This window comes from Anguilla rostrata, chromosome 7 (genome assembly GCF_018555375.3).
Source record: "Anguilla rostrata isolate EN2019 chromosome 7, ASM1855537v3, whole genome shotgun sequence".
NCBI lineage: Eukaryota > Metazoa > Chordata > Actinopteri > Anguilliformes > Anguillidae > Anguilla > Anguilla rostrata.
In genome coordinates this window covers 56,446,154-56,462,811 of record NC_057939.1, presented here as the reverse complement: position 1 = coordinate 56,462,811, position 16,658 = coordinate 56,446,154, and the positions used below count along the sequence as shown (strand labels likewise).

The window sequence follows — 16,658 nt, the reverse complement described above, 5'->3', positions numbered from 1 at the left end:
ATTTGTCCAAACCTAATAGGAATTCCATGACGCTTCCCAACATTCACTCATAATTAATTACACTGGGAGCAGCGTCTCTGGTGTCTGCAGCACCATTTCCTAAATATAAGGCCAACTCTTACAATAAATGTCAGGAGAAAAAACAGTGTTTCTTTAAACCACAGAAAACACACACACACACACACACGCACGCACACACACATGCACACACACACACGCACACGCACACGCACACACACGCACACACATATTGAATTTAACTTTTTTTTTTGGCATTGCAATTTGTAAAAATTGTTGTAAAATCACATCTTGTATGAACAATAAATAACACTGAAATGAATTTAATGATGGACATTTTTGTATTTCATTATGTTTTTACAAATGAAATTCATTTCTATTGCAAAAATTAGAATAGCTTTAGTCTCTGGGTTAATTTTGCTTTGTTACCAGAAACATCTACAATATCTTACACACAGTGTAACACGCGTGTGTGTGTGTGAATTTTTACTGAAGCCATCCAAAGAATATCTGCTCAGAATATAAAGTCAGTGCTTGAGAGTCCAGTGCTTTCCACTAGACTCAACGCTGCTGCTGAGAATGAAAGATGGACACAAGGACAGTGCTTCCACTTCCACTATTGTGTTAGAGTGCAGCCCACACAACATTGCTTTTCTGCTTTTCTGCTTTCCCAGTTGTTTTATTTGCCTTAATAAATATCAAAATTAATTTCCCATTCTGTCTCCTTTTATCACTGGAGATGGTTGTTTCAGGGCTAGTGTAAACCTGTACCAAACCATCTCAGCCACCCTTGATGATCTTTTGCTTAACAATGTTCCACATTTTTCTTTTTGGTATGTTTTTAATATGAAACTTTTATTTTTCTGCTGCCATCTTGACCAGGACAAAAGATATTGTATCTCAATTGGACCTTCCTGATTAAATAAAGGATAATAAATAAATAAATAATATGTTTACACTTTGTAGACTATGCCTACATGTCATAATTCTGGCCGTATTTGTGTCTGTGCTGGTGGTAGATGATGTCTCTGTGCTGGTGGTAGATGATGTCTCTGTGCTGGTGTCTCTGTGCTGGTGGTAGATGATGTCTCTGTGCTGGTGGTAGATTATGTCTCTGTGCTGGTGTCTCTGTGCTGGTGGTAGATGATGTCTCTGTGCTGGTGGTAGATTATGTCTCTGTGCTGGTGGTAGATGATGTCTCTGTGCTGGTGGTAGATGATGTCTCTGTGCTGGTGTCTCTGTGCTGGTGGTAGATGATGTCTCTGTGCTGGTGGTAGATGATGTCTCTGTGCTGGTGGTAGATGATGTCTCTGTGCTGGTGTCTCTGTGCTGGTGGTAGATGATGTCTCTGTGCTGGTGGTAGATGATGTCTCTGTGCTGGTGGTAGATTATGTCTCTGTGCTGGTGGTAGATGATGTCTCTGTGCTGGTGGTAGATTATGTCTCTGTGCTGGTGTCTCTGTGCTGGTGGTAGATGATGTCTCTGTGCTGGTGGTAGATGATGTCTCTGTGCTGGTGTCTCTGTGCTGGTGGTAGATGATGTCTCTGTGCAGGTGGTAGATTATGTTTGAGTTGTTCAAAGGTATTAAGTGGGTTTTGTGTTTCAGCCAGGTGTTTTTGCACAACACCCAAAGTAGCTTGTAATTTATTTATATTTCAGGTAAACAAACAATGCCATGCCAATTGGGAGCATTATTTCTGAGCTGGCATGAAACAGATTTTTTTGAAAACATTTGCAATAGAAGTATTTTCAGGCTTTTATTTGGATTGTCTTTATGTTGAAAAGACTGACCTGTATGTCCATCACATTTATTAGGTCTCTGTTTATTTAATGGAAAAACTGAATGAAAACACAGTCGCAGTTTTACATGTAATTCCCCTGCAAAGGAAATGTGGGCTTAAGGAATTACTACCATATTTTGAATTAGAATTGTAGAATGAGAATGCAGTTAGTTTTGTGAAGAACTGTGGACAGAAGGTGGAATGTGATTTGTTATCTCTGAGTAAGAGGGGTGACAGAGCTCTAAGTGGTGACTTTGTTTTGCCCCAGTGACACGGCTGTCCTGCCAATCCTGTCCATGAGGGGGCAGTCTGGAGGCATCCGGCAAGGCCATCTATTAGGTAACAGCGCCATGCCAACCAGACTGTCAAGCTCAGCATCCTATTTCGTTACTGCAAACTCAAAACACTCCTTGGTGAATTAGAATTTATTTTACAGATTTTATTTCAGTTTTAAATTAGATTAATCTATGTCTTATCCATTATTCTGCACATGATTGGCTACTTATCATTAAAACATATTTCTTTTAAACTAAAGTTTAGCAGATTGGCAGGATCTGAAAAGGTCTAGTTAGCACAGGTAAGAGATCAAAGATGCTGGTTTTTGTGGTTTATGAGGCCCCTGGGGTCTCCGGGGAGCCTAGCATAGCCTCTGGCCGTTTCTCTCTTACCTAAGGCATCAAACCCTCATGCTTCCAGTCATTCTACATCCCCGAATCCACCTGAAAATAATTGGTGAAGCACCATCCTACAAACAAGGAGGATTAAATAATAATCTCGGGCAACCAAAATACACACCCTGATGAATTAAATCAGTGTGGTCACATATTCAATTGCTTCCATACTCTTGTAAAGTTTATTTTCACTGTTCAAAATAATTGTGCTACCACTGCAACTGCCTTGGGAATCTGAGGAGACCCTGCAGGTCTGAGCGGAAAAGCAAAGTGATTGCTGAACAGGGTGAGGAACACGGCAAGCAGCAGCAGTCTACAGTGTTGGGCTCTCGAACACAGAACAGGGTGTGGAGCAGAGCATGCAGGGCAGTCTACAGTGTGAGCTTTCAAACACAGAACAGGGTGTGGAGCAGAGCATGCAGGGCAGTCTACAGTGTGAGCTTTCGAACACAGAACAGGGTGTGGAGCAGAGCATGCAGGGCAGTCTACAGTGTGGGCTCTTGAACACAGAACAGGGTGTGGAGCAGAGCATGCAGGAAAGTCTACAGTGTGGGCTCTTGAACACAGAACAGGGTGTGGAGCAGAGCATGCAGGGCAGTCTGAATTTTTGCTCCTATGGTACTGTGCAAACAATGTGAAAGGAATCACTTGTGCAGTGAATTGGCTTCCTGGTCAACACTCCTTCTGTTCTACTTACACAGAAACAGTAAATGTGATCCCCGTTTCATAGGTCTAAATGTCTTACATTCAATGACTTAAGTTATCTGTATCTTGAATTTGGTCTCAACAATAATCCATCAAAAATACATTTTTATTCTGAGATACTCTTTGAGGGAAAACCAGCTGGGTTATGTGTTATCTTTAAGTCAGTGAATGTGTCCAACAAAGAAGCCAGAAGATGAAATTAGGCATAAAAAATCATTATTCTCTGAATGAGACATATTGGGCTTGATCAGACTGTTAAATCAAGCCTCATAGGGTACTTGCCCATTCCCTTTAAAATATGAACCTGATTGTACTTTTATGGTAATTTCACCCCATCAATGGTTCCTTTTTTCTCCCGTCTGCAAGCCCCCCCCCCCCCCCCAGATTCCCCCCTCTTCCTTTCATTCTAATCCTCTAGGTAAGACAACAGGAGAAATGAGAGAAAGTTATTAATTCAGGGAAAAAAGAGATTCTGATCTTTCCCTCTAAGAAACATGGGACCGGTGCATGGCTGATATACTACACAGATTCAAATCTGTTTACCTGACCTTGGGGTAAAATCTCAATTTTTTAAAGAAGGAATAATAATTTACAATAAAAAAACTGCATGTGGTCCTTGAACCTTTAATACGATTTCATTTATGTTTTTTGCAAGAATTCTAAGCTAAAACAGAAACTTTCAAATCCATTTGTCCATTTCTCATAGAAATATCTGACCAGGTGTTGCAGTAATTGTGAACTGTAAAGTGTCACAGACGCTGTTTCAACATTTCGCGCCCAGAAATTTAAGGAGTCAGTGCAGGCACAGCCCGATGGTAATATCAGTACAGACCATATAGATCGTACGGACTGCACAGACCACACAGACCGTACAGACCGTACAGGCCGTACAGACCATACAGAGTGCACAGACCGTACAGACCATACAGAATGCACAGACCGTACAGACCATACAGAATGCACAGACTGCACAGACCATACAGACCGTACAGACCATACAGAGTGCACAGACCGTACAGACCATACAGAATGCACAGACCGTACAGACCATACAGAGTGCACAGACCGTACAGACCATACAGAATGCACAGACCGTACAGACCATACAGACCGTACAGACCATACAGAGTGCACAGACCGTACAGACCATACAGAATGCACAGGCCGTACAGACCATACAGAGTGCACAGACCGCACAGACCATACAGAGTGCACAGACCGTACAGACCATACAGAATGCACAGACCGTACAGACCATACAGAGTGCACAGACCGTACAGACCATACAGAGTGCACAGGCCGTACAGACCATACAGAGTGCACAGACCGTACAGACCATACAGAATGCACAGACCGTACAGACCATACAGAGTGCACAGACCGTACAGACCATACAGAGTGCACAGACCGTACAGACCATACAGAGTGCACAGGCCGTACAGACCATACAAAATGCACAGACAGTACAGACCATACAGACTGTACAGACTGCACAAGGCATACAGACCATATGTGAATGTTAAATAGCGAATGCTGTGGCCAATAATGAAAAGCTGACAATGAGGGAGAAATGAGGAGAGAACAAAAGGAAAACAATGCAGAAGTGCCTGTGGGTAAGAGGCCGTAATTAAATCAGGGTCTAAAATGTTTCCAGTGGATTTGCATAAATTAAATACGATGTCATTATGGAAAAATTGCACGTTCCATGAAAAAAAATCTATTACAATAATTATGGGTATGAGTGTAACTACTATTATTATTGATAATATTGTTATAATATAGTGTATTATGTAACTCAAAATACAAATACTACAATACTATTACAATAATGACAATAATATTAGTAGTGACATGTATTATTATTATTATTATTATTATTATTAGCAGTAGTAGTAGTAGCAGCAGGGGTAGTATTGTTCTTATTATTACTAGTAAGCCTCCTATAATGCTGAATATGATTTCATCATCAAACCCTGTGACACGATTGTAGGACATTAGCGGCCCTTTCATGTGTAAGGACGGCGGGTTGCTGGGGCAGGGAGCTCTGCAATGTGGGCTGGGATAACTGTGGCCTGCCCTGGGAAAAAGGCATCAAGGCCGGACAAGCCACGGCTGCAAACCAGCGCATCCTCTAATTATGCAGAGAACCTGCGCAGACTCCGCGTGCTAATCAGTCTCTCTGAGACCGCGGCTTTGCGTGGTTACTGCAGATTTATGCCGCTCCTCCATATGCTTTTAATAAAGATGATATACTTCTCACTGAAGCAAAAAATATCTGCTCAAATGCACAGTTTCTATCATGAAAGTGAACTGTAGAATTATTCCCAGCCCATTCCAGAGAGGGTGCAAGAGAAAGATGTGGAACAAAACATCAAAGAAGGACAGAGGAGGGGAAAAAGAAAAAGATCAGAAATATTTAGAGTGTCCCCAACAGGTGGTCAAGAAAGCAGTGTAGGACTGCAGATTAATCATGATTAATACTGCATGCTTGTTATGCTTATGTAAAAATACGCATTTGGCTCCCTAATTGAATAAAGAAGGGTAATCCATATTTAACCAGGAAATTATAAGATTTGTCTGTGCTCGTTAATTAAATGACAATTAGGTTAATTTTAAATGGAGAAACTTAATCATGGATAAGTAGTTCAGTAACAGAACCAGGCCAGCTGAGGAATAGCTGTGGTGGTGGATGCTTTTCTGGGGAAAGCCTTTGTTTGCCAGTCAGAGAAGCAGCTGTGAAATTATCATCACAGAATATCTCTAATATATGCCTGTCACGGCACTGCATGGGGTAAATGAACAAAATGCATTTTGGCAGAAGTTACAATAATAAACTTTCTTCATAAATGTGACAATACATACAAGCATTAATATAGCTGCAGCAGACAGCAGCTATAGCTTGTCAAAAGTTATTTTTTGACTCCTAGTCTCTAACAATATGAACCGTAAATCTGTGCTGAAACATGATTGGTCTAAAAGAGCTGAAATGCAAATGAGCAACTGGGAGCACCCCAGAAGCAGCTCATGGCATAGAGGTCTGACACACGCACTGCTGGCCCAAGCTCTGTGAAATTCATGATATGTTAAAAAGAGTCTTCTGAAGCTTTTCTTATAACACGGGACAGAAACCTCACAGATAAGCAATAATTGATTAAATCAGGGACTGTGATTACGCCTTGTAGACACCCCTGGGTGTTTATTTTAAATATACGGAATTACTAGTGTGTCTTTCATCTACATTTTATCAGCTTGGTTCACACTTCTTTCCCCCACAAATTTCCCCCTGCAATTCCTACTGATGGAAGTGATGAGCACCAAAAATGAAAGAAAGAAAAAACAACTTCAGTTGAACCAACTTTATTCACCCATCCCCCAAAACAATATTATTTTATTATGATGTTTATTATATTTATTTCTGCAAATTCCACTACAAAAAACACTTGTGAAATGGAGAAAAGTATCAAAAATCCAAGTCAGGAAGAAATTTAAGAGGAAATAAATCAACAACCAATGTGATGTTTCTCACATAGGCTGTTGTGGAAACACATTAGAAGTATGTCTGAAGGCACAGCTCATTAAACGTCATAGACTGTAATATACTGTATGACATAGTGCTCTTAAACTAATCTACCTGTGCAGACACTAGAATATTAGAATACATTCTGCTATGTATGAATAGGCTATAGATAAGCAACATTAATTGTTTATATAATTTTGCCTCGTTATAATTTTGCATAGATATGAAAGCCCTTGTATTTCAATGTATACTTCTATTAAGAGTTATCCAAAAAAAAATTATTTGGATAATACAGTTTTGGATTTTGTTGTAGTTGTGATTTTAGGAACTGTGCATGCTTATTAGTCCTCATACTTTCCCATAGAAATTTAAACAGTTACTGCCCTATATCATCATTCTGTAAGTACAGAATCCATCTTGATCTTATACGTAAATACTAATTTAATAATTTGTTATAAAAAATATTTCGGTGCAAATTTTGAAGGAATTGTTAAAGTTGGACATTCAGAGATCATGAAGGGAAGGGGTATCCACGAAAATTGAAAAGAAAAATGGACAAAGATACGTCGATAAATAATAGATAAAGCTTCTTTAAAATAGAGCAGGCAGGTCACATTCTGGAGGCTATAGATGAAGCACTAATACAGAAACTGAGAGGGACAATGAGATTTGGGCATCATGAGTGAGAGATAGTGAGGAGAAGATGATGGAAATCCGCGGAGAAGATGAGAGGTATCTAACTCTCTGGAGGGAGCGGGAATGCTGATGTTGATGGAATGCTTTCCATAAGACCCTGGACTTCAGGGAGCACAGCATGTTGTGCAAAGAAAAGTGCGACGGTGACGGCGTAACACACCACGGACACGCATTTATGAGTCACATCTTGAGAATCTTTCAATCACAGCATGAAAACAATGCACAGGTGTAGATGTATAGTGTAAGATTTAATTCTGTGTAATTGAAAGATTCACGTGACTCTCATAAGTTTCACAAAGTTTCTGCGCCTTCCTGATTGCGTTGCTATAACGACGGCGTCTTTATACTAGTAGCGGCCGTGTGTGGTCAACAAATGCGTGGTGAGCAGGATAGTGGAAGACAGCCGTACCTTTAAAACCAGTACATTTAATATTTTCTCATTCTTTGTCAAACAAGTAATCGCGGTGATTGAACTACACACCTGATAGATATTTTTATTCACTTCGACTAGTTTCCATTTTTTCATGTTTATGTTTCGTCAATAAAAATTAAAGTTTGCAACGTTAGCTATAAAACGTTAGCATTAAGTGGATACCCTGTAGTTCGCTAGACTAAGGTTAATAAATATTTATATTTTTTGATCGTTGTGGGGGCAAGACTCAGGCTTGGTAAGTAAATTTAATATCTGTATTTGAGATACGCTAAAGCTGTATCGCGTTAAGTTGTTTGATTGCGAATTGCTTATATACGTAGGGTAGCCTACAGCTAACGTTAAGCCGCATACATGTCTAACACGCCAGCTAGATAACGAACTAAATGCACGGAATACAGTTCTGTGAACTAACTAACGTTGCTAACTCGGAGCCACAGAACTGTCTAGCGTTATATAATCACTAACAGTTAATATTTACAACAGGCAACACACTGTCGAATCAGCTGTCTAGCAAATGACACACGATTGCAAAAAAGGCCTGGCAACGTTAGCATTCCAGCCAACTAAGTTATTCGTCGACATTGCCTTATTTATTAATAGTATTACTTTAATGAATATATGTTCTTTACAGGAAAATGTTGACACCAGCTGTGCTTCGGGATCACGTGCCCTTTTTGCCTCCCATAAGAAACACAGACAAACTTTTACACTCTGGAGAAAAAACTCGAGGAAGACTCTCTCAGACATCAAAAATCAGGTGAGATCATCCTGCATGTGCTTAAGGTTAAGTAATGTGTGCTTAAATTGTTTTAAAAGTTATCCACAGTCTAGTTCCACGTTTAATGATGGATAGATACATGCAGCAGTTTCGACTGTTTTGAATTCAAACAGAAAATAGGCCTGCTTGTCACTGAATCGCTGAAGATTTTGCCCAAGTGAGTCAGGTTTGATTGGGGATTACTGGGGACTTTGTTTGGATTGTGCATAGAAATGAGAGAGTTTGGTGGATTATTATTATTATTATTATTATTATTATTTTGTTTCATCCTTGTTCTAAGAACAAAACATTTGCATTTCCACTGGTGCGTATTCAAATATATATTATGAATTTGCTGTGTTGATAATTTTTTACAAAATATGCTTGGTTATATCGGTCTTTATTTTAGGCCACAGACTAAAGGCAAAGAACCCGAATCAGCTAGTCAAATGGAAGATGACAGCAAGAAATACAGCCTCACTAAAGATGAGGTAGCACTGTGAGTACTTTTATGAATCCTTCTGTTAAAATTGCATGTTTATATCATAATCACACACTCATACATTTACGTAGGAAGGGATGTTAACAGGTGGAGTAAAGCAGTAGTATCATCTGTCTGTTGTCCTGTGTCTTAAAGTACAAATTAAACCTGCAGATAGGCTAAGTTGTGCCGTGTTGGGATGTAGTTTCATGTATGGCATCGTTAACCTCCCATGCCACCTGACAGTAAATCCTGAAACTGAAAGTGAAATAAATTCAGTCCCAGGATGAGCTCACAGCACAGAAGTCTCTCTCCGTGTTCATTTGAAGCGGTCATACCTGCAGTTTACCTGTGTCTCTCAGTGCCGGGCTGTGGTCGCTGTTCAAGCCCTCTGAGGGAGAGAGGAAATGTTTCACTATCTGCGGTCCTGTACGTATCATTTTGAGATGTCCTGTGCCTAGGAAGGAATCTTTACTGTTTTTACGGGTAGTGGTGAATTCTCCAGTCTGCGTGTTGGTTTTGCCGTTACAGGCCCGATGCAGTGTGAAAAACAGCCTTACGATTTCCCTTCAGGAGAAATAACGACAGAACGCCGCACTCGCTGGGCTAAGCTGAGCTTTGCAAAAAGATGAATATTGAAAAGCAGCTTCTATTAAGCCAGCTTCTCAAACATTTTTTAAACGATTCTATTTTCATTCATTTTTCTCTAACATCCTCACTGATTCACTAAATTCAGTCAGGAAAATCCAGGGTGGTGAGTGTTGAGCTCTTCTGGTTATTGCAGTCATTCTGACACCTTACCACAGCTGTACTGTGTTTAAATGAGCAATTAGAATGAAACCGTAAAACCAGCTATATTATTATACACCACCTACTACAGTTCCTAAAAGCTTGGCATTAACTCCTGTAACAGTAAGTACTGGTGTTCTTACATTACTTGAATGAGGCCATCCTTTACTAAAATAAATGAACGATTACTGTATTATTGTTCAGGTAATGGACTGAACCCATGAGACAGTAGTGTTTGAGGTGAAGGATATTTGGCCTGGCAGTGTGCAGATGTGTTGTGAGGCTTCAGTAAAGAGCACTGGATGTTTCCCGTAGAATATCGATACATGGAATTCAAATTAAATCAAATTATTAATCCTCACTAATAAATTCACCACACTAATCAGACATTTACTGGTCAAGTGATGTTTCATTTTCAAAGCATCATTTTGTGCTGTTTGGTATCTACTTTCAGCTTTACTGAACTGAAGTACACACTTCACAGTGAGTCAGCTTTAAAACAGGACTATAGTAAATAAAGACCATTTATTTACACAGTTAGCATCCAAAATGTTCTGTTCCCTGGGGGTGGGAAAGAATGCATTCTAAGCAAATTGGCCCCTATTAAGTATTTTAGGGATGTGTATTTATCATGTGATTAATCATGTAGTTAATAATTCAATTGAGATTTTTTTTCAGTATAGTTATTCTTTATGCAACAATTAACTGCATGTGGTGACTGGTTCTTACCCTTTTCCAATGTAAAATAATTTAGCAGACCCACACATTCAAGGGGATCTGTGCTCTCAGAAAATCAATTTAATCGTTTATTATTCATAAATATGAAAAACAGGTATTATGGTTGAGTTCTCTGAAGGTAACTTTTGGCATAGAAAAAAACAGATGTACATGCAGAATATAGTTCTTTTTTGATATAAAAGTTGACCATTGATTCAAAGATATTTTCCCAAGACGAGTAGCATTTTATAAAATATATAACTGCCTATAGCATATCCATATTTCATCTATTTACTGGAAAATATATTCAGGTTAACTGGAAATGGCTTTTCGGTTCATTATTTTGCAGCTAGTTTTTGGTCAATGTGGAATAATCCTTGTCCTGTTTAGTTTACAGGTTGTTTGTCACATTGTAATTTGAATATTGACCAATAGGTGTCCCCACAAACCATACAACTAACAAGTCATTTTTTTTGGTGTGGCAAAACTTTACTTTTTGATTTCTTGTTGTAGTGTTAATTGTAATTACAGATTCTACAGAATTTATGATACTTTTTGGTTAATTAACATTTTTATTTGTGGGGTTGTCAACTATTATGCCAGTTATTTTTATGGTGATATATGATGGCACAAACAGACTCATTCATTTTGATTTACTGCTGCAAAACATTAACAATCACCGTGTTAATTGTGGATTAGGTCATTAAACATATTTTGCCCTCAACATTGAATAATGGATTTAAGTGTATTTTGTTTTTTTAGCTTTATAGACATTCTTTTTTCAGTGACCACTTATTGGTTTGCAAATTAAAATAGCATAACACTTAACATCTTAAATGTGTGATTTGAGATCAAGTTCATTTAGTTCAGTTGAATTAGGTATTATGCAGAGTCCTTATCTTTATGTAAAGATAACACATGAATAATTAAGCTCAGTGCATAAATCATTACAGCTACAATAGAAATCAACCGCTGTGGCACCTGAGCGAATGTGATGGAAATTGAATAAAAAATACAAAAGAAATAAAGTAGAAATTGTTCACATGGGTATGCAAGAGATCTACTTTTCCTTTTATTACATACCACATGTAAGACTAATATTAATTTACCAAGTCAATTCACACAGAATTTGATTAAATCTAATCTTAAATCTCACTGCTAACTAAAGTGTGATCTGTGTAGTACTCCGGCTAATGAATATCAAAAGAACATATAGGCTATTGTTATTTTACCTGTGTAAATGCATATTGTTATCTTAAATCTGTATGCACCCTTTGATGGAAAGTGTAAAGCACTCAGAAAATTAGAAAATGCCAATAATCATACCTTTTTAGCTTGTCTTTCTCAGTAGTGCTGCATATTAAGGCACGGTGTGTGTTATATGTGGGAGTGCTGTATGAGCCAGTAAGGCACGGTGTGTGTGGGTAGCACTTCCTGTTCCTGTGAACTGCAGCAAAGGCGCAGATGCAGTTTGGAACAGAGGCAGATATCTTCAAGAATGTTACATCTGAATTTTCAGAATTTATTCTTTCAAGACAGAAAAAAAAGAAATGCAAATTTGAGCACCATAAGAAAGTCTCAAAATACCTCTACAGAGGAGTCTTCAGCCCTCACAGACCCAGCTGGGTACTTCCGTCTGCACAGTTTAGGAATGAGCCTTTCCTGCCTCACCTGCACCCCCTCCTCTCCTCCCTCCAATGTGTGTTCCCAGTTTCCGTAACTCTCACAAGCAGAGCGTGTGTGTGGCCATGCTGCGGCAGGGGCTGCACCGCTCCTTCAGCGAGCTCCTGGGCCTGACCCACCGCTGGAACGCTGTCCGGGACGCTTCCGAGCGTGGCTCCGACATCTGGGAGCAGCAGCCTCTGGAAGAGCAGGACCACAAGCTGGATCAGCTGCAGCTCTGCCTGACTCGCGCAGAGGCCGCCCAGAGAGCAGGTACTGCAGGGCATTATGGGTACGCAGCCCGTGCCTGCGGGGAGAGGAGGTGTGGGCGAGTGGTTATCACCTACCAAAAAGTTAACATCTTAAATGTGTGATTTGAGATCAAGTTCATTTAGTTCAGTTGAATTAGGTATTATGCAGAGTCCTTATCTTTATGTAAAGATAACACATGAATAATTAAGCTCAGTGCATAAATCATTACAGCTACAATAGAAATCAACCGCTGTGGCACCTGAGCGAATGTGATGGAAATTGAATAAAAAATACAAAAGAAATAAAGTAGAAATTGTTCACATGGGTATGCAAGAGATCTACTTTTCCTTTTATTACATACCACATGTAAGACTAATATTAATTTACCAAGTCAATTCACACAGAATTTGATTAAATCTAATCTTAAATCTCAAATACCAAAAAGTTAGCACATCTTTAATATGGGGAGTTTTCATCAGTGATGCTAGACGAATCCCTCGTGTGTAGAACTACAGGGATGTTTATTCAGGCCTTGCATGTATTGACACAGATTTCAGTTGGTCTTTCATTAAGCACAGAAAGAAGGATCCTGCTTCCGTAGGGAATGTCTTTCCTGGCTCGTATCTGAGGTGTCTTGCGTGCATTACATAAAAATAGAGCAGCAGTTGCCTGAACTCTGGCCACCTTTGCAACCAGAAATATATTAAAGTCACTGTAAACGCAGTGTTATTGCATGTGAGTGTGAGAGCTTTGCAATGGAGGGGACAAATTTAATAACTGAGGAAATGACATCCTTTCCGCTGGTCTCTGAACTGGACAGTGAGTGCCACAGCTGCATTTTTCTGCTGTGAAACTATGAAAAAATATTATGACAACTGAGCTTACGGTGGAATTTTAAGAGCTTACGGTAGATTTGTATTGATCCTTTGAGACGATATTCAATGGCTAAGGTATACCTATGAATATTGAAAGGCTGGCTTTTTTGGGCAATTTGCAGGGCCAGTAGTAAACATTACTGTCATATTCTTAACAGATTTCCTTATCTAGGGCCTTTCATACTGCTTACCTGCACATTCTTTTCCACAGCTGGCTGTTGGGCTGTTGGGGGGGTGGATTGGGCAGTGTTGAGGTGTTGGGATTGGGCAGTGTTGAGGTTCTTGGGATTGAGCAGTGTTGAGTCTGTTGGGGGAGTGGATTGGGCAGTGTTGAGGTTCTTGGGATTGAGCAGTGTTGAGTCTGTTGGGGGAGTGGATTGGGCAGTGTTGAGGTTGTTGGGGGAGTGAATTGGGCAGTGTTGAGGTTGTTGGAGGAGTGGATTGGGCAGAGTGTTGAGGCTGTTGGGGGGGTAGATTGGGCAGTGTGTTGAGGCTGTTGGGATTGGGCAGTGTTGAGGTGTTGGGGGGTCGATTGGGCAGTGTTGAGGTGAGGGGGGTGTATTGGGCAGTGTTGAGGTGAGGGGGGTGTATTGGGCAGTGTTGAGGCTGTTGGGGGAGTGGATTGGGCAGTGTTGAGGTGTTGGGGGGTGGATTGGGTAGTGTTGAGGTGTTGGGGGTTGGATTGGGCAATGTTGAGGTGTTGGGGGTGGATTGGGCAGTGTTGAGGTGTTGGGGGGTGGATTGGGCAGTGTTGAGGTGTTGGGGGGGTGGATTGGGCAGTGTTGAGGTGTTGGGGGGGTGGATTGGGCAGTGTTGAGGTGTTGGGGGTAGGGTGGATTGGGCAGTGTTGAGGTGTTGGGGGTAGGGTGGATTGGGCAGTGTTGAGGTGTTGGGGGGTAGGGTGGATTGGGCAGAGTGTTGAGGCTGTTGGGGGGTAGGGTGGATTGGGCAGAGTGTTGAGGCTGTTGGGGGTAGGTGGATTGGGCAGTGTTGAGGTGTTGGGGGGTAGGGTGGATTGGGCAGTGTTGAGGTGTTGGGGGAGTGGATTGGGCAGTGTTGAGGTGTTGCGGGGTGGATTGGGCAGTGTTGAGGTGTTGGGGGGGTGGATTGGGCAGTGTTGAGGTGTTGGGGGGGGTGGATTGGACAGTGTTGAGGTGTTGGGGGGGTGGATTGGGACAGACGAGATTATTCATTCAAATTCTGGGTGCAAGATTGTCAGTGCTTCCCTTCGGCACTGCACCTCAGTCCCCGGGAAAAAGAAAAGTATAAGTAGGTGTGTAACATGTAGCCGACTGTACTGGGAGTCTCTGTGGATAAACACATCTCTTAAGGAAATGAATAATGCAAATGTTTTCGTTAAGCACGCAGTGAAACAGGATCTCAGGCCGATTAAATGCATGTATGCATTGTGCATGGTGAGCTGGTGCAGCTGCATGGAAACGATCTGTCCCTAGGCCTGGCGATAGCTCACAGCCGCACTGCATTTGGATAGGAAATCAGAATCAAAACAGGGCTGCCAGCGTACACACTGAGACCTGTGGGGGTACAGGATGCCATTCTTTCTCATCAGTAAGGAACAGAAAGGAATAAAGTTATTGTTAGTTCATGGACTTCAGTTCATAGCCGAGTCAATCCATTGCTTCAGGTCATTGCATGGCCACTTTATGACAAAGTATAATCAGACCTCAGATATACAAAACTGACAGTTACACACTGACCAGTTAACTGGGCACAGGCTCAGAAGAGAGTCAGAGAGTCACTTATGGGCTAGTGGCTCCGCGGCGTCAGACAGCACACGTAAGCTCTGTGTTCCTTCCCTGCAGGCCTCTATAAGGAGGTGTATCATGCATGTGAGGAGGTGCTATGAGGAGGTGTATCACGCGTGTGAGGAGGTGCTATGAGGAGGTGTATCACACTTGTGAGGAGGTGCTATGAGGAGGTGTATCACGCGTGTGGGAGTCAGAGGAGTGTACCGCTGTGAGAGTGCTGAGGAGTGATCACGGTGAGGAGTGCAGAGGAGTGTATCACAGTGTGAGGAGGTGCTATGAGGAGGTGTATCACGTGTGTGAGGAGGTGCTATGAGGAGGTGTATCACACGTGTGAGGAGGTGCTATGAGGAGGTGTATCACGTGTGTGAGGAGGTGCTATGAGGAGGTGTATCACGCGTGTGAGCTCTGTGCTCCTCCCCTGCAGGCCGCTATGAGGAGGTGTATGAGAACCAGGTGGCCCTGGCCTGCTACTTTGTGGAGCCTGAGGACAAGTGGCTGGCGCACCACTTCTACGAGCGCAGCCTCCTTTCCGCTGCCATGGTGACGACGGACGGGGGGAGGAGAGAGGCGGAGGCCAACTCCAACATGGGCCACGTGTGCACGGAGCGAGGTACCCCCAGAACAATGATCCCTGCGCCTGTGATTCACATTCTTAATGCTTTAGCCTAATATCCATCTCCGGGCCTTTTAGCTAGCGGCTAATCAAAACACAATTTCTTATTGGACATTCATATGAGATCAAATAGCAATGCTGCTTTTAGTACAGAGGGGTTGATGTTCAGTGCACTGAAAAATATATTTACATTTATATGTTTATGTGTGTGGTGGGGGTTACAGTAATTTAGTTTGTTGGTTAAATGCTACCTTTCATGTTTTAGGGGAATCAGAGTTGGATTTACTGCATTGGGAAACCATTGTCTGCATTCTGTTTGTAACAGTTCTAAAGAACACCATTTTGTCTTTAAAGTTATTTAGTTATTTTGAGCTTCATTAAATGAATATATTTCATCAGTAATACATTTGGAGCATTGATTACCATTTTTTAAAAATTAGACATTAAAAATCCATGGTACCTACAAATGACAGTTACGGTTATCTAGCCCAGGGGTGTCCAGTCTTACCCGAAAAGGACCGTTGTGGGTACAGGTTCTGTTTTAGCCACATTCTACCTATCCATGTCTTGATTGAAGACCATGGTTACTTAACCAGTTGAGTCAGGTGTCGTAGTGCATGACTAAATAAAAAAACCTGCACCCACACCGGCCCTTTTCAGATAAGATTGGACACCCCGATCTAGCCCTTAGTAACCTTAGCAACCATGTGAGTAGTACTCAGTTTATTTGAGCGCAGAGCGGAGTAGGCAGGTGAGTAGTACTCAGTTTATTTGAGAGCAGAGCGGAGTAGGCAGTACTCAGTTTATTTGAGCGCAGAGCGGAGTAGGCAGGTGAGTAGTACTCAGTTTATTTGAGAGCAGAGCGGAGTAGGCAGTACTCAGTTTATTTGAGAGCAGAGCGGAGTAGGCAGTACTCAGTTTA

The 16,658-nt window shown here is 41.3% G+C and overlaps 1 protein-coding gene across 7 annotated transcripts in view; it reads left to right on the top strand.

Annotated features, from left to right (window-relative positions):
* The first annotated feature begins 7,603 nt into the window (after window positions 1–7,603).
* ttc29 (tetratricopeptide repeat domain 29) overlaps window positions 7,604–16,658 on the top strand; it is a 46,140-nt gene continuing 37,085 nt past the window's right edge. Inside the window, exons 1-5 of one of the 7 annotated variants that reach the window (XM_064345358.1) lie at window positions 7,604–7,622; window positions 8,453–8,578; window positions 8,988–9,077; window positions 12,277–12,500; window positions 15,548–15,733. In XM_064345358.1, coding sequence (XP_064201428.1) covers window positions 7,621–7,622; window positions 8,453–8,578; window positions 8,988–9,077; window positions 12,277–12,500; window positions 15,548–15,733 — 628 coding nt within the window. In that variant the 5' untranslated portion in view covers window positions 7,604–7,620. The other 6 variants (XM_064345360.1, XM_064345359.1, XM_064345355.1 and 3 more) reach the window with 6 other exon arrangements.